This window comes from Ischnura elegans, chromosome 12 (assembly GCF_921293095.1).
Source record: "Ischnura elegans chromosome 12, ioIscEleg1.1, whole genome shotgun sequence".
NCBI lineage: Eukaryota > Metazoa > Arthropoda > Insecta > Odonata > Coenagrionidae > Ischnura > Ischnura elegans.
Genome location: NC_060257.1, coordinates 23,855,983 through 23,878,168, shown reverse-complemented (window position 1 = coordinate 23,878,168; position 22,186 = coordinate 23,855,983). Strand labels below are relative to the sequence as shown.

Here is a 22,186-nt window from a genome sequence, read left to right as displayed (position 1 = left end):
TTACATGGCTTGAAAAAACCGTGGTTGAATTATCAGCCTATTTCTTGGCTGGTGATTCCCACCTTGCCAAATGATTTGCAGGTAAAATTCACGTTAATTGTCATGGGAAAAAATTCAAATCGACTGGGAATTGAGCCATAGACCTAGTTAGCTTTCCGGGCCACTGTTCAGACCACTATCCTATCCAGTGGCATAACTATGAGGGGTATAGATCCCCTTCCAAATACTCAGAGAAATAAAAAAATTATTTAAAACTATTGTCCAGTTTTGACACATAATAACTGCATCTGCTTAAAGTTACAGATCATTTATTAAAAAGAATCGATCAATTACTAATGGCCAGACTATGGTTCTATTGTCATCTGGACCCACCATTACCTGGGGGGGTCACCCTCTAGGTAATGGTCCGTCCCCTTCCAAAGTATATTCCCAGTTGTGCCACTGATCCTATCCATGCTCTTGGATTCTCACGGCAATTGTTTTTACAGGAAAGCCAAAGATTTGTTGCTCGCATCCCGGTCCACGAGGATTTTTTCTCCTAACAGGAATTTGCTTTTTACAGGTATTGCCATGAGCAGAAACTCCACTGGAGATGGGAATTGATGGCAATTTTCGTGATCATCTGATAATATCAATAATACATGTATGAATGAAGCCCCAAGGTGGTAGTGTAAGGAATTTTTCCTATGACTAAATAAATTTTCGGGTATCCATCAGACGAAGATCAGTTTTAAATTTTTTTTGTGAAAACCATAATTCAGTTTCAAATACACTGGTAGTATTTATTATATTGTATTAGTGTAAGTGGATAACTGACATACGTAAGTGAGAACGGCATATCGAAGCCGTTTTACATCCTGGGAGATAGGCAAACCTTGAAAATGGGCGGGACCTTTTTTGCCGGTTCCTTGGTTCGCCACTTTTCTACGATGATAATGAAGTATAATAGTCGCGATAAATGTGATCTCAAACCCGATCACGTATAATTAATCTATGCATTAATTAGGCTCTAAAATACACTCAGATTATCACTTGACGTCTGGAAAAAGTGTAGTACGAAAAATATACCTCTTAAAATTACATCGTCGCCGAAACTGTTCCAAAAAGTTCTTTCGATGATTAAATCATGTTATAATGGATTTTTGAAATCGGAAAATTTTCAAAATGAAATTAATTGGTAGAGATACATATTGGAAACAAAATCAATCGAACTTGTCCATGAAGATTTCCTTCGACCCACTCCGACCACTTACTATGACGTGGTTACCAAGGATGTACCCAAATAATTAGCTTATTTAATCTATCTCCATGGTAACAGCGCTCGATGTATCTTGTCTCTGTTTATCTTATGGCCTGCAAGGGGAGCCTTGTTTTATTAGCGAGCGTTGTCTCTGGGCTTACTGTAGAAATTATGCATGTGTGGTGAAGACGCGAGGATTGCTGCGAAAGAAATGAGAATTAAAATAATGGGGTCAATCAAAGAAGCTACAATAAATAATGAGAAGAGGGAAACCCCCGATGGAAACGAAGTCACATTGGTATGATCGCATGGAATATTAATTTTCATTTGATACATATTGAATTGAATATTAATGTAATTTACGAGAGGATCGTTATTTTCGATTCACTGTTCTGGTAATGTATTGATTTTTTTTCATTAGAAGAGTCGTTGTAGAACAATTTTCAGAGACGGCTATGTTTGTTATTGATCGATCAGCTGATCTAGCTGGCACGTATTCACAAAGCATTCATAATCATTCATTATCGTATTTAATTACACCATTAAAAATAAATATTCATTTTTTAATTTCTCTTTAGTATTAAATAAAAATTTATTCCGATTTACAGTCGAAATTTTCTCCTGGTGATTTCATGTTTCCTCATGAACTTAATAACCATCTACGATTGCAAGTAAATGTAAGTAAATTTATAAAAATGGTCAACTAATGTTTAGAATTTAATGACGGGCATATAATAATATTTTTTTGCATTCGTGTATAAATTAATCGGAGGTTAGCTGTCAGCTGATAGTATTTAGAATCTCACCTTTCATTTAAGCCTCGGGTTCAATTTTAATTTTTCATTAGTGTTCACATACCTTTCCAGGAAAGGATGTGAACTTAAGAAACGTCGGTACTGTCGCGGTTTCAAGACCGCGGTTACTCGCAATGTCTTGCGTAATTGCCATAAATGTCCAGGTCTCCCCATGCGGTAAGGCTAACCAGACCCCTTGCGCAATAAATGATGAAATAACATTGTACAGGTAATTACGCTAAAATTGCATTTATGGGTTGCTTTAATCGCTAATAACTTCTGCCACCGGCACCATAGATCGGGGCGATAATACCTTAAGCGATTTTTAGGGTCTTCGCTCTTCCATTCACACCCAGTGCTTTTAAATTTGACGCGGAAACTAATCGATTAAATTTTTTCACGTTAGAGTGTTGAGTGTATATTTAGCAAAGTCAAAAGGATCAACTAGTTATTATAGCCAACGGTAGGAGGCTATAATAACCAGCCCAAATTATTAAGGAGATACAATTTGAAGTGTACCATCTGAATAAGAATACCCCACAATTCATTACATCCCCTAATTAAACCCCGCACCCCAGAAACATTCTTCTGGGAACCGCCTTGCAAATAATGATCAAGTAAATATCAAGTAAGATGAAATAAATCTTGTTGGGGGAACCCGCGGCGGAACGGGGTAAGCGATTTTTTTAAGTACGAAAAAAGGTGCTGCGCAAGCGGCAAACTATATCTAGTCCAGATTGGTGTTGCTTATAAGTTGAGCAATACCAATCTGGACTAGATATAGTTATTGCTGCTTTTTTTCGCACTTAAAAATCGCTTGCCCCGTTCCGCCCCGGGTTCCCCTATATGTATTTAAATAAAAAAAATTATCAGTTCTTGCCGGATGATATTCAAGAGAATTTTAGTTACTTACCGCGAATTAAGACAGAAAAATGCTCCCTTAAACCAGATTTAAGAAGACGCATAACTCACTTTCGACCAGTCGTAATGTCTCCCTTGGTGATGTTTTACACGTTTAAACCTTACGTGATCATTTTGTAAAGAACTTCTGCAGTCACTTCGTTGGAAGTCTAGATCATTTGAAGCACAAAGTCTATTTTTTCAAGCCTTAATTCATCATCTTAAATTTTTCAGGGTATGTAGAGCAGAACTGTAATTGCGTTAGCTTGTATCTCAAATGAAACCGGAGAAAATATCGAAGTAAAATTTCACATTTAATGCATAGGAAAATGTCGAAAAGGGTTTTTTCCATACATCCTGTACCTCTCCAGATGGTATCATAGGTTCTATCTGAGAGGAACGAGTCCAAAAGAGGCCTGTCGAAACGTATTGATGAGTACTCTTTATCAGTAAAGCATCTGATTGAATAAAATTAATGATGGTACTGAGTATATAGTGAGGAGGAGATGTTGAAAAGTGTTATAGGATAGAATGTTGGTTAAGCGAGGGAGACTAAGGGAAATAATAGGATTTTTAGATAGAATAAAATTGTGAATTGGAGAGGTAAAGGTAAAGACATGAAGGACGGGGAGGCTGCCAGGATGCTTCTGAAGTACTCCATGGAAAACTACCTTAATCGGTAGAATATTTTAATAATAAAAGATAATAATTATAATGGGCAGTACGCCATAATTGGACCCAATTTCACATTAAATCGAGCAGAGCTTGACGGCGGAGAATGGCGCCTTGAGACGTAGCCTTCAGGGGAAGGAGTGTGTCCTGAAGGAAATGTCTTCGGCGGCTGGCGGTGAATCGGGTGCGGCGATGGCTCGGCACTGGGGCGCCTTGGGTGTGGGACGGGCGTCGGAGCTGGCGGCTAGCAAGATAGTGGAGTTGAGCAAGAGGGTGCGGGAGCTGACGGCGGAGTTGGAGGCGGAAAAGAGCAGGGCGCGGCGAGCAGCGTCGGCGGTTGAGGAGGAGGGGGCCGCGAAGAAAGGTGAGCAGAAATAAGCCCAATTCACACACTCCCACTTATATATAAGCGATCGATTCGACCATTCGAATGGAAAAGAGGTGGGCAGTAGGGCGGATCGGAAATAAGCGATTCTTTTCAAATCTGTCTGGCCCAATGAACAAAAAGTTGTGGAGCTGATCAAATGTAAGACAAAAAAAAATTAAGACCTCCAGGTGAACCCATGACCACGAATATTACAAAAGAGGGTCCTCAAATTAGCCTCGTTTGTCGTCAACTACCGCGCATTTCAATGGGTTTACACAAGTCGCCACTCGTGTCGCTGACGGACAAATTGATCTGAGTTTCACGGGGAAATAAGTTATAATTAGGGGTCTTAAACGAAATGTATACACATAATGATGTGATCTATCAAATTCATTACTTTCCAATGCTATTCCTCGCAATGAAAAGCATTATACTGAGAAATATTGGATAAAAGTGGATCGCATTGCACTCATAACCGCGCCGTGGAAATGTTTGAAAACCGATTAAAATGCGACCGAAGTGGCAACAGAAATCAGCCTTCCATGGAATGGAATTGGGCCTCCTTAATGCAGTCCCCTTGCCTCTGACCCTCGCCCATCGGCTATTTATGGGGGGGGGGGGGGGGGGGGGGGGGTCACAAATCGGCGATGTTAGTATTTCATGGTTTTTCTCTACAGATTTTGCCCAGTCTGCCGCTCTTATATCCGCCGCGCTGCGTGGGCGTTGGAATATTTTCTTCACGGACGCGCACTCAAATTTGGCATTTCGTGGCTCAAGGGTGGCAGATACTTCAAAATACACGAAATATTAGTCCTGCTGGGCAGTAACTCGGCAAAATCTGTGGGGAATGACCATGAAACATATCGTCGATTTGTGAACTTCCCTCGCATAAATGGCAGATGAGCGAGGGTCAAGGGTTCACCTAAAGGTCTCAATTTTTTAGGCCTTATATTTGATCATATCCACAACTTTTTTTTAAATGGGCCATATGGATTTGAAAAAATCGATTTTTTTCTATCCACCCTAGGGTGGAGACTTGGCCCCCACGAAAAATCTATTTGGAGTATTGATTTTTTCATTCCAAATAATTAAGAAATATTGAACATCCCTCGATGTTAAACGGAAATTCGGGTTAAAAGAAAAAAAAATTGAAAATTGGATGGGCGATTTCTGCGTGACAGGAAGAAGTGTAAAATCACGGCATTACCTTTGATATATGTTTATGATGGCGACATCCGGTGTCCCACAAGAAAGCGTAATTGAACTCCTTTTGTTTTATATAAAGATATTAAACAAAATGGGTCAGTTACGCCATGGTCGGAATTAAGAGTTTTGTCAGGGGGGGGGGGCAGCTTGCCGCCCTCCTCCTCTGATCCCCTAACCAACCAATAAAAAATAATACATCCGTAAGTATTTTTTTGAGATGCGGTGGTTGAAATTATACACCGTATGTTTGCTATTAGGAATTTTTATTGATGTTATTGTTTAATAATCTACAAATTAATAGGGTAGTCATTGTTAAATATTTTAATGAGAAACTCACATAACTTTTTGAAATAAACTTTTCAAATTTTGCCACTTACTGAAATCTGCCACCCGGAGCACGCACCCCTTCTGCCCTGCCCTAGTTCCGGACTTGATTCCCCCCCAGCCAAAATCTATTAGGAGTAGTAATTTATACATTCCAAATACTAGAGAAAAATTAAATTGCCCTCCCTGTTAAAATAAAATGCGGGTTAAACAAAAAAACAGTAAATTGAAAGGGCAACTTTCCGAGAGACCGAAAGAGGGAAGTGGTTATTCACGGAATTGCCTCTGACATACCATTAGAGTGGTGACATATGGTGTCCCTCAAGGAAGCGTAATCGACCCCTTTTGTTTTATATATACATATTTAACAAAATGGGACAATTACGCTTTCTTGTGAGACATATATACTTTTATAACGTACACAGAGCCATATCTTGGCCAACACATTTGGCTACACCTGGGTGGAAATAGCGCATAAAGCCACCGTAGAAAACACTAGTGATAAGAGTAATCTCGGTGGTCTGAGCGTCTGGTCGGATGGCAGAAGGTCCGTGGTCCGATTCCCGGTCGAGGTGAAATTTTTCCATGTGTTTTCGCCTCTCATTCCATCTTCATGCCACCGCAGTGTCTATCAGTACATGCACACTATTAAATACCTTTCATTATTCCCTATTTAAATCAAAGGTTGAAAATACTGGTTATTTTACGGGTTACATATCCAAAAACGCCTTAATGTTCTATCGAATTCTGAAGTAGTAGAAAAGTTTTAAATCTCGAAAATTATTTTTGCATTAGGTTACTTGCTGGTTCTCTGTGATTTGTTGGGGGAGGAGCATAATGATTACGTATAATGTCATCTTTATTAAAAGCGAATTTAGGACTACATAGTCCTTTCTCACAATTTACTTGCTTGACAAACACATACCTCAATGCACTGGATAGTGGCATATCCACCCAGGCGGAACTCGAACCCACGACCATTTGGTTTGCAAACGGGGACGTTACCCCGAGGCCGACATGGGATATTCGAAGAAAAAATGAATTTCCCTGTCCCCTAACCCGCAGCCTCCAACTGTACCGCCCAAAACGGCCGACAAAATCCACAGAAAGCCCACTGTATCATAAAAAATGCATACTATCAAGCAGTGGCGTAACTATGCGGGGAAAGAGGGGAATAGCCCCCCCCTCCCCCAAAGCCTCAGATAAATAAAAATATATTAAAAACTATTGTCTAGTTTTGGCGTATAATAACTGCACCAGCTAAAAGTTAAAGATCATTTATTTATGCCATGACAGTGAGACAAGTCAGTGAATACCGACCGGTGACTGGCCGCTTTCGGACGGAACAACTTTTCGCTGGCCGCCGTTCACGGCAAGGCGCCGTGCTTTCAAATAACCATAGGTCTGAGTGCTTTCAAACGAGTCAAATCGCGCCGTGGACGGCCGCCGTGGTCTCCACGGCATCCATTCCAATCCGGCACGGCGCTGTTACGTCCACGGCGTGAAATAAACACACTGCTACCTGGAGTCCGGGAGGGCTCGCGCACCCTCCCTGAATCGCTCGTCGCGATGAAGTGACACTCCCCCTTTCCCCCTAAAGCATATTCCTAGTTACGCCACTGCTACCGAGTTATATCTATGAAACATGCCCTTGTAAATTATAATCCATACACGAGTTTTTACGGTCGTTAATTTATGATGTCTTTTCTTTTCTGGGCTGATAGCGTAGTGAGGTAGTGATTTCTCAACCCAAGAAACTCAAGGTTTCGCACCAGGACCGCTCACGGGGGGATGCAAGTAGACTAAAATTTTGGGGGGGAGGAGATGTTGATACAAATTTTGAAGTGAACTTTAAAATACATATAATACTACGGTGGGGGAGGGAGTTTTCGCTCTTGAGGGAAATGCGCATTTGGGATTGAGGGGGTATGGACAACCCTGCCCTGCTTCGTTCAACTGTAGCTGTTAAAAGCCTGCATAATTTCCATCGATTTAAGATTTAATTAGTCCAAACTTTAATGTTTATTGTACGTTATTTTTTAAGGCCGAAAGAAGGGCACAATGAGGAAGACAGAAAATTCATCCGACCAACAGGACGAAGACAGTGAAGCAGCTGACCAGTTGGAGATCAAAAATCTGAGAGAAAAGCTAGCTGCCACAACCATGAAAATGTCAGAGTGGCGCAATCAATGCCAGGTGCTCAAACAGGAGTTAAAATTGGCGGATAAGGTAAATTAGTTCATGTACCCCTTCGGTTGAGGTAGAGTGGGATGGATTAGATGGATAGAGTTGGGGGTTTAGGTGCAAATAATACCGGGGTGTGTGGGGGTATGGAATACCCACTAAAATAAGCGGTAGGTGCGAGATTAATAAATTGTGGAATTTTAAGATAAATGGTTCAAAATGGAGAGTTTTACGGCTTTCTGAGGGATATTTTATTAATACTTACCCTATTCTGTTAGTTATATCAATCCAATTGAATAAAATGGATTAACTTTAAAAATTTCTCTGAGCTCTGGGTTTTCGCTCGCTGAGAGAGATTTCGCTGAGAGCTCGTTGCGCCATTGTAACTTACAATCAGTTGACCACTAGGTGTATACATAAGAATGTTGACTTCGAAAAAGCCTCTGAAGAGAGAAGAGAAAACTTTTCCACGTATTTCATAGTCTTGCATGCAAAATTTGTTGTTATGCTTTAAGTTATAGCCTATGATTTACCAAGACTAAAGCGTCGGCGCTAGATAGTCGAGGGGATAGCTGCCCCATGGGTCCCCCGTTTAATTGATATATTTCTGCCCAAAACTAACGGACAGGTCATACTCAAGGTGTACTGCCCTTGCCCTCCCTAAGGAACTCTAAAGGCCGTTTTACGCGGGCACGGAATTGCGCAATCTGACGTACGTGCGAAGGCGCAATAAAAATTACGTCGTGTAAAGCGTTGAATTGCTAGAACACATGCGAGAATGCGTGGATGCGAGACGGCAAAATAGCCCCTGTTCTAATTTCGTTCAAGCATTCACGCAATTCCAAGCCATTTTAGAAATTAATGCAGCTCTAGCCTGCGCAATTCCGTGCCCCGTGTAAAACGGCCTAAAGAACAATCATGAAGTACCCAATTCAGGGCCTTCTTGTGAACTATTTACTTCATCCTGCAATGATATGTAACTTACGAAACACATGAGTGATTGGCTTTGCCTAATCCACAAGGGGATTCCAGGCGGATTTATCCTTTTCATCCCCTATTGGTATCTACCCCACAAGCCGCCTTAATAGGCGTGCGGCAGTGGGTGTTAGGACAACAGCGGTTAAATAAAAAGGAAATGATCTCACCAAATTATGCCTATCATTTAAGTAAAGTCCTTTATGGTTAGGGGGAAAAACAAATTCCAATACCTATCCATTCGGCAAAATATCTCTCTTAATTTATTGTTTCAGTCGGAGCTGGAAATGATGTGGGATGTTATGATATGATGTTCTCCATTCTCAATTCTATCCATGTATTGTTAATAAATTAAAGGCAAGATTGTTTACTCGAAAATCTTTTTGAATCAAATCTTTCTTAAATTTAAATAAAGAGAAAATTAAATAATACAAATATACTGCGTAACAACTACGTAAGGTGTTATAATTGGTTTTGATAATGTAAGATATTTATGATTGCATTAAAAAAAATTACTGCCACATTGTCTAGTATTCTACATTTATTGCTTTTGTTAAAAGATTTTACTATTGCAATTCCCATAAAATTATTTAGATACTCATTGAAAATATTACATTTTGAGGAATTTTGTTATTGGTTGATTTTTCTTGTCAAAAATCAATCGATAAATACAGTGAACTGTATAACGTCTGTAAGCTGTTCTTTTTTTCTCTATAGATTCTTGCCAGTGAAGTAGGGGATGGCACGACATTGGAGAGTATGAAAGCGGCCATGAGTACTTCAAGTCCATCCGGAGGTAACGCTGTACCTTGGAGAGGTAGAGCACAACAAGTGACATTGCTCAAAGCAAAGATATCAGAGCTGCAGCAAAAGTTGAAGAGGGCCGGAGCAATCAGTGTTACAGGTCTAAACAGCCTAAGTGGTGGGTATACTTCGTAAACACATGATTCAGTAATACTAAAGTTCTTGATCATCAGTGCTAATTAATGAAGCATCGATAATTTAAAATACAGCAATATGGATATTCAGGAAACATAAAGATTAGTACCAACTGATGTAGTCACTCACTTTCAAAATGGAAAATATTTGACACATATAGCAGCTATAAATTTGAGCTTGATTCACACAGGCATTTTTTTATGAGCAAGTTACCTTCCACAAGCCACTTCAAAATAAAATGTGGACAATTTTATCATTTCTGCAGCATACATCCTTGTTTGATCATATAGAATCTAGTGAACAGCTAAGAAGTATTACTTTATTCTGAAATGGTTTCGATCAACTTAAATTCTTCTGCATGTTCCTCTGCCTGTCCAATGAGCATGCGCATAAATGAAAATGTAAATTTTGAGTACATATATTAATTAGAGGCAATACTGCAATGCATTTGGATAATCCCTAGTTATTAACTAGAGATAACTCCAACCACCTCTTCTCACATTATCGCTCACATGAATGCCTTTTACTATAGTTAACGGCATTATTGGTTACATCTTTAAGAGATGCCCGATAACAATTTTAAAGTTAGCCTTCTCTAATGTCAATAATTGGGATATTGCACCAGTAAAACTTTTCTGCCACAATATATATTTACTCAACAATGTAGGTATACATATGTGTATAGTATCTTTTTTGCATCTCCTTGATAATTCATTAATTCATTGAAAGGCCAGAGCTATCCTCTAATGGTATCATTTAAAAAATATTGATTTCAACTTTTAAAGATTTGTGTGAGCCAGATTGCATGAAGAGGGACCGGGAGAAGAGGTTGGCCGAAGTAGAAAAGCTGGAGGCATCGCTGCAGGAGGCAGAGAAACAGGCCAGCGAGTGGAAAAGGAAAGCAGAAGTTAGTAGGGCAAGATCAGCGGCTAAGCAGGCTGAAATGGAGGCTCTCAAAAGTCGTTTGTCCACAGTAATGGCCAAGGGAGAGCATGATGACCAGCTAATACTATCCCTCAATGTAAGACAACAACTTTAAAATGACCATCAATGGAAATTCATAAATATTTATAGACTGCATTCAGTAGCATAAGATTTGGATGGAAGGAGAATCCAAAGGCTTCCCCATGATTTTCCTAAGTCCCTTTCAGGACAAAGCATTAAGCTTACTGATGGTCTTAGAAGTTACCCATTTTTTTAAGATGAAGTATAAGAAATGACTTATTTCTCATTTATATACCTACATAAAATTTCAATTATTTCCATCTTGCTTCTCCCCTCTGAAACTTTTTTATACTCTTTTAGCAAATTTCTATTTCCTACCCATTCCTATTGCCAAAAAATTGTGGTTCTATTTAAAGCCAGCCATTAGTTTTGGCATTTTCAAGGTTGACCTCAACTCCAATAAAAATAGTAACGATGCCTCTGAATGCATTTTCAGCAAACAGATGTCTACAGCAAGAAAATTATGGCTGTGAATGTTTGCACTTTTTCATCCACACTACGCAAACCAAGCTTAAAGGATGACATAACATTATCAAACTTGTCTTAATCAGCAAATAATTTTTTAAAGTTCTAGAGAAATAAAGGTCACAGAAATGAAAATCATGGGTATTGAAACTACCCATAGCTTTTTAATTCTCCATTTTGTAACTTTACCTTTAGTAATTAGAAACCATAAATGTTGTGAACACAACTATTAGTGCTCTATGCTCAAAAATATCGATTTTTAGGAGTGCTTGAAGAACAAAGATGCCACTATTAAGGAGAAAGAATTAGAACTGAAGGCAATGACAGAAGAACACAGGAAAGAAAAGGAAAATTTAATGATGCAGCTGATGAAGGTAAGGGCAATCATATTTGTGAATACTTACAGGATTTGGCAATTAAATTGGGAATGCCATTGTATATTGGAACCTTTAAACATTAAACTGTGGGTACAATTTACTCAAACGATAAGTTCAAAGAGATATCCTGTTTTATGCCTAAAATGATCTTTAGAGACCCATTATAAATATTTGAATAATATAAAACCTTAAATTTCTTGGAATTAACAACCAGTTAGCCTTCATAATATGATTTAGGAATGAAAATGTTGTTCAACTTTCACTATCTTTACATACTCTGTTAATTATAGTAATTCACTTTCCTATGCACATTCTTTTCGCCAATAAAATCATCAGATTACTGTATATATGCATTGATATAGATATGTATTGGGAAATAGATTTATCTAACATATTGCTGTTCACAATTTAACTTACTTCTCAACTACCCATAACTTCTCATTCAATATAAATTTTTCCACTGAGATTCACAAAATACCATTTTTATCTGAATATAGTCCCCCCTTTTTTTCCAAAAATGTCCATGGTTAAAGTAAAGGGTGGACTATATTCAAACGCATTTTTTATATTTTTCCCGAAACTGAAGCCTCAGAATTAGGGGGGGGGGGACTATATTTGGAGAAATATGGTAATTAAAATGATCTTATGTTTTTTTGTATCAGGAGCAGGCAAAAGTCAATAATTTGGAAGATACATTGGAGAAGAAAAATATGATGGTAGAAAAGTTACAAGAAGCCCTCCATGGCATGAACGTTTCTCCAGGCTCAAAGTAAGAGTACACACAAAATAATATGCAATCGAAAAGTATAAGATATTATAATTTGAAAGGCTTAACTTTGAATAATAATTATTGCACCAGCAATTATCTCACTTCAGTGGCGGATACAGATAGGGGCACCCCCCCCCCCCCCTATATGTGGGACTATATTTCCAAATTCCCGTATTTCCAAACATTGCAGAACCAAAATTTTCACTTTTTTATAACATAAAATGGCATTGTCTTGTATTTTTTCATAATAACTTTAATTAAAACCTTCTTAAACTTTGCATATGACTTGTTTACAGGGAAGCCGACTTACAAAAAATATTGGGGGGTACCAAACCGGGAACTTTCCACAGGAAATTTTATAAGTAGTGAGTTTTAAGTTTTTTAAGCACTTTAAAAGTCATATGAACAACATTAGAACCCTGATAACTTGAATCTCGATATCTGGACACTCCGGGGAAAATCGACAAGCCTGATACATTTTTTCCTCACACTCATAACAAATTTTTGAGGGGGCTCGGGCCCCCTCAGGTCCCATGGAGTCTGCTTGATTATTTTTTATTACAATAAAAGTAAAGGCAACTCAAGTTATCTTCTGTCCCCCCCCTTGAGTTTTTTCTGTATCCGCTACTGCCTCACTTCAAATTAGTAATTTAAAGAGATGGGTCTCTAAATAAATATCTCTCTATATAAATCTCATGATTGACAGGAATTTTTCCATGATACCCTATGAACAACCATAAAATCACAGTTAACTGAACTATAGTACGTATCAACTTGAGTAGGAATGAATAAAATTAAGAATAATTAGATCTCCATTTTCCATTTTTAACTTCAAATCATTATCTTCAATTTTTTTTATTAGTGATAACTCACTGGTAATTGCAGCAATGAGATCCGGAAATTCCAAGTCTTCAGAGTATGTAAGTAACCACTACCTTTAAAATAAATATTCCCACACCCAAGTAATAATTATAATTAAGTATATTAAAACAATATTTCATAATTAATGCAAATCAACTATGTACATAAACTAGGGAAGTATCAGGAAATCAATTATGACTTCCATCCCCTAAATACACATGAGAATTTTTAGAAGTTTTCCTATCAAATGCCCTAATAGCTTCCTTGATCAATTTTAATTTTTGAAGTATACAAACACAGAGGTTTGTAGACATTTTACGTTTTCTTTAGAGACATAGTCCACAGATATGGATTAATGGAAGGGGGTGCATCTTTAATGCCTCCAAGATATATGCATTGGTAGGGGAAAATACTGGTTCGAACATGAAGTCATGAGAAGCTAAGCTAAAAGATAGATGCCAGACTACACAATAGTTTGTAAAATAAGAAAATAGAATACTAAATATTTACCAACGATGAATGTAATAAGTAGATGTCAACTTTGATGGGCAAAGTATTGATCACAAAGTTTTTCTCTGCAAAATAATAATGAAAATAAAAATAACTAATGCTCTGTGGAGCATCAAGAGCAGAAAAAGTAAAAAAAAACAAAACATAGGCGCCTCAAGTTGAGCTGATACTAAGAAACTGACAACTAAGGATAGGCTTGAGCTAACAAACTCATGGCCACTATTTCTCTCAAATGACCAGTTTTATAATTGCAGCAAATGAAATGATGAACAATGGGCAAAATGCAAATTTTTGATTGGGCCAGGGTCATGCTGCCAACATTTTTGATCTTGGTCAAGCCAGACTTTCACGGCCAGAAATAACATAAATTGTTACTGCATGTCACACGATACGTAAAACTTAACTCCAACTTAACCAATACTGATTGTATAAGCTGTCATGGTTTGAGGGTTTATGCCAGAATTAGGTCATTGACATGGTCTAATGGGTACATATTATTATAATGATTTCACCCACTAGCTATTAACTTCAGTATGTACATTAATATTTCTTGGTTTGCACAGAAGGAATGGGATTAGGCACACATTAATAATAATTTCTTTATACAAAACAGCTGAAGGCAATTCATTAGTATTAATTAAAGGACAAACTCATACGATCATTGCCAGGCATGTGAAATTTTCTACCCTAGTGGGACTTAAACCCATACGCTTTAGTTTATCAGGCGAGTACCTACTTTATCCACCATCAATGAGGCTGGCGAATAGAAATATATCATCAAATTTAGGGGAAGGATTATTGAGTAGAAAATTTCTGATTCCACATATTTTCAACAGGCTTTAAGAGCCATGATGCAGGCTGCTGAGGCTGAAAAGCTCAGATTAATGGAATTGGTGGCTGTTTTGAATAAACGCCTGAAGGAAGAGCAATCACAGACAGACCACGCCCTGAAACAACTGAAGATGGAAAAAAAGAAGAATGCTCTTATGGAGACTAAAGTGGCATACTTGGAACTGGAAAATACCTCAGGGCGCATCAACTCATACCGAAAAAATACTTCCAGGAAAAATTCATGTGACACCAATAAGCATGCTATACCTGATGAGGTCAAACACAGGTAAAATTGACAAAGCAAGGTTGCCCTCTCTATCTGCATTAGAGAAAATACTTAAAAGATCAATTAAGATAAATAAAAATTATTTAATTATTCTGACTTTTGAAAAATTACTAAAATAATGACTGAGACCCAAAATAATGTTTTGGCTACATATTTGATGTGCCAGAAAATTTACTTGTTTACTAAAAATAAGTCTGATTATTTGAAAAATTAAGAGAGATTACCTACTTTTTTATTCTTTGATCCACCACCAATTTGTCCAGAAATAACTGTCAAATCGTAGAAGTTCACAATTCTACCATGAAATGGAGCAAGAAAGATAGCTGTCATTACCTACAGCTTCAGTTCAACCTGTATCGACATACAACAACTTTCCTTATTCATTTTAACGGTGATGCCGACTTTTTAAGTAGCAGGCAATTCCTGAAAATTTATTTTTACTTTGAGTGTTTGAATGCAGATGAATATTTGCAACATCAAAAATGTACATACTCATCAATCTATAAAATACATGAGATAAGTTCTCACTATGTATAGGTCAAATAAATGACCCTGTTTCTGATGGGGTGAAAGTCACTTAAAAATAATCTCATGTGCCAAAATAAAAGCAGAAACTCCATGATGCTCTAAATAGCTAATTTCATCATTCAATTATTCATTGAAATAATGTCAACATACTTTGTTTCAGGCTAGAATTTTTGGAAGAGGAGAAAGTTGTTCTTGAATCTCGAATTGATTGCCTAAGGCAGGAGAAAGAAGAGGATCTCAAGCACTACTCTGGACTGTTGCAAGAAACACGAGAGCTCTTCCAATCTCAAATGAAAGAATTGGATTGTGATTCAGAATGCAATCATGTAGGTGATGTAAATTATAGGTGATATAAAATTAAAATAACTTTCAGCGCCTATCTACTACCATTTTGCAATAATTCCATTTCTCAAGGATTGAAATACACAGGCAAATCACTTATTTTCCAATTGGAAAAAAATTATGAGCATGGCAGAGGTGACCTATTGTTGGCAATCTCCAAGGCAGTTAGTTGTTCCTAAGTGATTTGTAATTACTTTCACAAGGGGAGGAGTTATGGGAAACCTCCGACTATCTTATAATTTAATTGATTTTCGATCCAAAAAACATCATTTGGAGGAATTTCCTATCAAGCTGACAATTGATTTTCATATAGGTACATAATTAGTTTTTTTCAGGCGTGACTTTATGGAATCTACCTAACACTTATTTATCTATTTATCAAAATCTAACGTTCTTTATTTTTCATGAAATTGATTTTCATCTAACTTATTCTGACCCTTACCTTCACCGACCAGAGAAACAGCCACTTCATCAAAAAATATCGATCTGGTTATCACCAATTTGCAACTGACAGAAAATGAACACTCAAAGGTTATAAATCTAGGAATTTCAGACCATTATGCTCAAATGATATGTATCCCCAAGGAAAAGGATGTAATCTACAAGAGGTACAAAAGGTTCTACCCAAAAGATAGAGTAAATGCATTCTGTGATAAATTATGTGAGACTTCTTGGGACAAATTACTCAACATGAAGTGTATACAGGACATGTACATGTATTTCATTAGTAATGTAAAGCTCATCTTTGAGGAATTCTTTCCCAGAAAATTAGTGCCAATGAAGTGTCATGAGAGTAACAAGGGTTGGGTGACAGATGAAATAAGGGCTGCTAGCGTTAATTTTAGGGAATTATGTCAATTAAGAAAAGGGCAGAAGGGCTACGACCTCAATAGTAACTACTTTCAGAGTTACAAAAAAGCATACAGGGACCTTATAGTTCAAACCAAGAAAGCTTACTACAGCAGACTTATCAGTCAAGCTGAAAATTTGGCCAAAACATCATGGCAAATAGTAAGAAAGGCAACAAACTCTAAGGTAAACAGGAGTGGAAATTTAACAATAAAAAATGGGGAAGGGATAAACTTGGCCGATCCTATGCAAGTGGCAGTTTTTGCCAATAAGTACCTCACAACTGTACCCCTACAATTACATAGCTCAATAATAAGTAGTGACAGATTCAGTACGGGGCACTGTCAACACATGTGCTCCTCTATGGTCCTCTTTCCGGTAACAGAAAATGAGGTATTGAAGTGCATAAATAGCCTGAAAGACAAACCATCAGTTGGGATAGACGATATTCCTTCCTTCATCCTAAAAAAATGCTCTAAAGCTATAATTAAGCCCTTAGCTTTCATAATAAATGAGTCCTTTAATAAGGGTGAGTTTCCAAACTATTTAAAAATAGCTAAAATAAAACTGATCCACAAAAAAGGTGATGTGGACAACATAGGAAATTACCGGCCAGTATCCTTGCTGACTAATATATCTAAAATTTTTGAGCTAATGATGAGAGACAGGATTATGAACTTTGTCGTCCAATCCAAATTATTAAACATGGAACAGTTTGGATTCCAAAAGGGGAGAAGCACCAATGATGCGATTGCATGCTTTCTGAAAAAAATCATGACCTCATGGGACAGGAATGAATTCTCGGTGGGTATATTCAATGACCTTTCTCGTGCATTTGACACAGTAGATCACAAAATCCTTCTCATTAAATGTGAGCACTATGGGATCAGGGGAATCGTTCATAAATGGTTGCAATCATATCTAGAGGATAGGCAACAGATGGTAGAGGTTGAGGGTACAGGCATCAACAACATTGTTACAAACTACTTATCTCCCATAGAAATAATAAATGTAGGGGTACCACAGGGCAGTATTTTGGGGCCCCTCTTATTCTTACTATACATCAATGATTTGCCGAGGTTTATTAAAAACAATGATATAGTGTTATATGCTGATGATACATCTCTAGCAATGAGCCACAGGGATCCTAAGCTGCTGCAAACGAAGCTGGAGAGTTCACTACTACTCCTAGAAAAGTGGTTCAACCTTACTAAACTTTCTGTAAATGTTAAGAAAACGAATTACATTCAATTTAAAAAAAAGAGGGAAGTGCCTCAGTTAGAGGTATTCTTAAATGGTCAGCCCATAGAGAGGGTAAATAGCACAAAGTTTCTAGGTCTAGCTATTGATGATTCCCTAAATTGGGAGACCCATACCAATGCCCTATGCTCAACCCTGGCTAAAAGTGGATATGTTCTGAGAAATCTGGTAGATATTGTTGATTTAAATGTTCTAAAAATGGTATATTATGGTTATTTTGAATCCCATTTGTCCTATGGAATTATTTTCTGGGGATCGTCGCCTGGATTTCGTAGAGTTTTCGCAACACAAAGAAAAAGTATAAGGTATACAGCGAAGATACCCCCGTGGAAATCTTGCAAACCCTATTTCAGGGAATTAAAACTCCTAACGTTACCATCTATGTATATATACCACTTGTGTATGCATGTCAAAGATAATATAAAAGATCTCACTACCAATGCTCAAGTGCACGGACACTCCACTCGCCATAGTGGAGATGTACATATGTACTGCCACGCCACGGCAATGTACAATAAGAGCCCTTTTCACATGGCTATCAAGGTTTATAATGCTCTACCGTCAACCATAAAAAAAGCTTCTACAAGGGCAATTTTCAAATCTAATCTTAAACTCTTTCTAGTCAACAAAGGCTATTATAGCACAACTCAGTTTCTAGAGGAATCTGCCTACCACAGAAGTGTCTGATTCTGACTTTGATTGTGTATGTATTTATTTTTGTGTATGACATGTCCTATATTTTACAATGTAAAGTCCTGGGACCAATAAAATTATTATTATTATTATTATAATATAGTCCCCCTTTACTTTTACCATGGGCATTTTTGGAAAAAAAAGGGGGGACTATATTCAGACAAATACGGTATGTAGATACCATGGTGAAAGAATTTGGATTGTTATGAGATTTAAAACGGATTTGATTGTCCTTCTACAGACTGAAGAAATGGCCAGAAGTAGTAAAAAGTCCACAAGTACTGGCTTGACATTGACTGATCCAAACAAATGACTGAGAATACATTCATGCACAATGAATGTGTGAAAAGCTGGCCCTATGGTGGTCTAGAGTTTTGAAAGCCCAGAACATAGAGGAACCCCAGAAATGAAGCAACTCTATACATATGTACTAAGAATAACAAAGTTTAAGGCAATTTCGGCTAAAATTACGATAGTTTCATTGTTGCAATGATGAATCAATGACAAAATCGCTAACTGGACAGAACACTCTCTGATTCTTTTCATTCAAATGGTCCATTCATCCATAAAAAACAGTTTCCCTTAAAATAATGTGTTTATTAAACCTTTGTATAAAACTACAATTCTCTTTATATGCAAGTAACACTTCAAAGTATTTACAATATTGCCTTAAAATTAAAAAGAATTAGGGGAAATAATTCAACCACTAATTTTGTAGTATGTCACATGTTATAAACTTTTTAAGACCATTGAAATTACTTGATTAGTTTCAACATCATAAATTGATTGTTTCTTAGAAATGAATTACAAGTGACATTTTGAAAAATAGTAACTTAGTCAATGTCATTAGACTGATGACACACACCGATATTTGCTTTCAGTAGTAACCTGATCAGCTAGGTTCTCTTCACCATTAAAAACTCAGTCTCACTAAACAACAATATCATAAAGATAATAAGTTTGATGAACAAAGACTCAATTGTATCAGTTTCTTAACATCTTCGTTAGACTATATGCAATATAAAACAAATTTGACTATATCAGCCCAGCTGTTAAAAAAATGCAGTTACATTGAGCTAAATACATATACTTATAATTAAACTCAAGGTAGCTTGATGGTCATAGATATAACTGAATGTATACAGAGAAAGACATTTCATGTTAGTCAAGAAAATAGGGAATAAAATACATAAGTTACAAACACAAAGTAATATTTTTACATGCAAAAAAAATTTAACTAATCTTCTGATCAAAAATGTTGTGTGTTCAAGGATCTGTGGTTAATCCCTTGAATCAATCCCTTACATGTAGTTCATCCCAAAAAGCTGCCATGGAATACATAATAGGCACTTTAAGCTTTAAGAAGCTAATGAGAAATGCAAAATAAATATCATTGACAGCAACTCACTTTGCTCTCAATTAATGATTACTTTATTATTTGAAGCACTCAGAGCCTCGGCATCACGTGATCATACTCAAAATGTACATATGTATAAAAGACATCGATGCAAGCTTTCATAAAACCACATTAAACTTCAAACACTTTAGATTAGCCTTATATATAGGCAACCATGTAATTCATGAAATATTATTGAACATTATTTCACATGAGGATGTGTAAACAAAAAGATTTAGGCTGAGGCAAAGTTGTAATAGATTAACAGTTGCAAGAAAATCAAGCATGGACGGATAGTGGTAGACATTCAATCATATTTTCATATAAAAATTTGGGATCAAACAGGTTAACTATTTGAATCAATTGAAATGGTAACAGGTGAGGAAAATTTAACTAAACATCTGAACAAGAACAAGCATAAATCTGAGTCCCAAAATAACTCTGATCTTCACTACATTAGTCTTGAAAATGACCACTGATCCTAAAAATTATCACAGAGTAAGGAGAGGGACACCCTCAATGCTAATTTTCAGGATTTTAGGGAGTTAATATTCTTTTTAAGTTTGACACACAGATTGACGAAGAAGGAATTAATATACAAGTCTTCATTTTTATTAAAAAAAAAACAGAAAATTATGATGTCTCAACACACTGTTCCCTTCACATTCTATGGAAATGACAGAAAAACAAAACACAGAAATTCTTTTTCATACAAATATTTGCAAAACTCTTTGCAACTCACCACAAACAATATGCATTAATTTTTGCATAACAGACATTTTTCTTCAATTTTCAAGCATAAAACTCCTTATAAAAATAAATAGAAATGAAGTATAAGACGATTTTATATATAACGTTACAATGCATGTGAGGAATGTAGGGGTGCTTCAAATAAAAAATAGAAATGAGAAGGAAAAAAAAACAATTCTCGAGAACGTAAAAGAATACTGCTTTTCATATATTGTTCCCACGTAAAAAAAATCTGGAAGTAAAACCAATCAAAGTGGCTGTTCAAATTTCTTCTGACCTATAGTACATCTGGTCCCTCATAAATAATCATGCAAACAAAATACAAAAGAGAGGAAAATTGCTTTCGAAATGGTTCGATATGGCAGGGCAGTTATTTGGGAAAGTACTAACCCAGAGAAAGAGGGTAATTGAAACAAGAAAGTATGCGTTGCGAGTGCCAACGGTTCAGTTGGCAGGCTCGACATAGTTTGCAGGCAGCATTCCCCTCTGCCCAGTACGTCTGACAACACCGGTCATCCATCCGTCATCAATGGGAGTGCAGTCAATTATTATATCTCCATCTGCAAAGGATACTTCGTCCACGTCCTGGGCTAGGTAGTCATACAAGGCTCGGTATACCCTCTGGAAAAAAAATAATTTTCAATTATAAAAAGAGTTAACAAGAGAGATGTAGATGTAGACTTTCATCATGATGATGGAATTACAGAAGAACTTGTTTAGTACATTTCTGATGGGACCACAAAAAATGAATTGAATGAACGTGCTATCCAGGAAAGCGTGCTAACCAGGCAAGTAGATAATAGCAATCGGGATAATTATACTCCGTGGAAAAGCAGGGCCGTTTTAAGGTCATCGTAGACCGTAGGCACTTTCAAAGTTGTAGGCCCTCCCCGACTTCATTTTTAATATTTTTCAAAACTGCACCCACACTTCTTTGCGATTTGAAATCTAAATGAACTTTCCGCATTGTTAATTGTTCTATGCATACTCTATGCAGTGATGATGTAGTAATTCTGGTGTTACATCATGCGCTTCGCATTCGTTGTTTATTGTTAATCGTGTGCTTCTTTTTTCTTAATTTTTTAAAAAAAGTTTTAAAGTAAGTTTCCTTTTCTAAACTCAAACTGATAAAAACGTATCTTCAGTCAATGATGGGACAAGCACGACTATCCTCCCTGGCATTACTTTCAATTGAAAAGAATTTGATGAGGGAAATGACATTTGAGGACGCCATATGTGACTTTGCTAAGACAAAGAGCCGAAAAGTTAACATACTGTAATTTACAGATCTACAGCACTGGAGCTTGACTTGCTCAGGTGCTCATCTCACACGGTTATACATAGTTACTTTAATACAAACATTATTAAATTTTACTGGCATTCTGAACTTGTTTACACTTTATGTTCTGGCTTTCGTAGGCCCGAGGCACAGTGCCTACTGTGCCTAATTGATGAAGTGGCCCTGTGGAAAAGTCGTCATAATTACTATTACTTTCGGAAGTTCTTGTAGGGATCGCCTTCCTGGAACTCTTTCCACATCGAAAATCAAGAAAATGAGCACCGAATAGCAAAAACATTACAATGGGAATTAAAATCACAATGTTTCACAGATTTCCCAGAGACAATTATGTAAAAACGGTGTCATTCTCCCGTTATTTGTCAT

At 37.0% G+C, this 22,186-nt stretch overlaps 2 protein-coding genes across 4 annotated transcripts in view; one reads left to right on the top strand and one right to left on the bottom strand.

Annotated features, from left to right (window-relative positions):
• Positions 1-1,334: 1,334 nt before the first annotated feature.
• Positions 1,335-15,612, top strand: LOC124169633 (coiled-coil domain-containing protein 13-like). Of its 2 annotated transcripts, XM_046548283.1 has the most exons (11): positions 1,335-1,538; positions 1,849-1,917; positions 3,697-3,970; positions 7,548-7,732; positions 9,380-9,584; positions 10,387-10,622; positions 11,335-11,445; positions 12,111-12,217; positions 13,080-13,137; positions 14,425-14,705; positions 15,394-15,612. In XM_046548283.1, exons 1-11 carry the CDS (start codon positions 1,416-1,418, stop codon positions 15,581-15,583), a joined length of 1,839 nt encoding a protein of 612 aa, XP_046404239.1. In that variant the 5' UTR covers positions 1,335-1,415; the 3' UTR covers positions 15,584-15,612. The 2 variants fall into 2 exon arrangements, with proteins under 2 accessions (XP_046404239.1, XP_046404240.1); XM_046548284.1 differs by lacking the exon at positions 1,849-1,917.
• Positions 15,613-18,953: 3,341 nt separating this feature from the next.
• Positions 18,954-22,186, bottom strand: part of LOC124169694 (LIM and SH3 domain protein 1) — a 138,036-nt gene continuing 134,803 nt past the window's right edge. For both annotated transcript variants that reach the window (XM_046548376.1, XM_046548375.1), the window contains exon 8: positions 18,954-21,144. In XM_046548376.1, the coding sequence (XP_046404332.1) occupies positions 20,968-21,144 (177 nt within the window). In that variant the 3' untranslated portion in view covers positions 18,954-20,967. The remainder of the gene's footprint in view (positions 21,145-22,186) is intronic.

Bases quoted from the DNA above. Each gene is read 5' to 3' on its own strand.
- LOC124169633 (XM_046548283.1), top strand. From the start codon at position 1,416: ATGTGTGGTGAAGACGCGAGGATTGCTGCGAAAGAAATGAGAATTAAA. The intron at 1,539-1,848 runs GTATGATCGCAT...TCCGATTTACAG, and splicing joins ATGGAAACGAAGTCACATTG to TCGAAATTTTCTCCTGGTGA. The intron at 12,218-13,079 runs GTAAGAGTACAC...TTTTTTTATTAG, and splicing joins AACGTTTCTCCAGGCTCAAA to TGATAACTCACTGGTAATTG.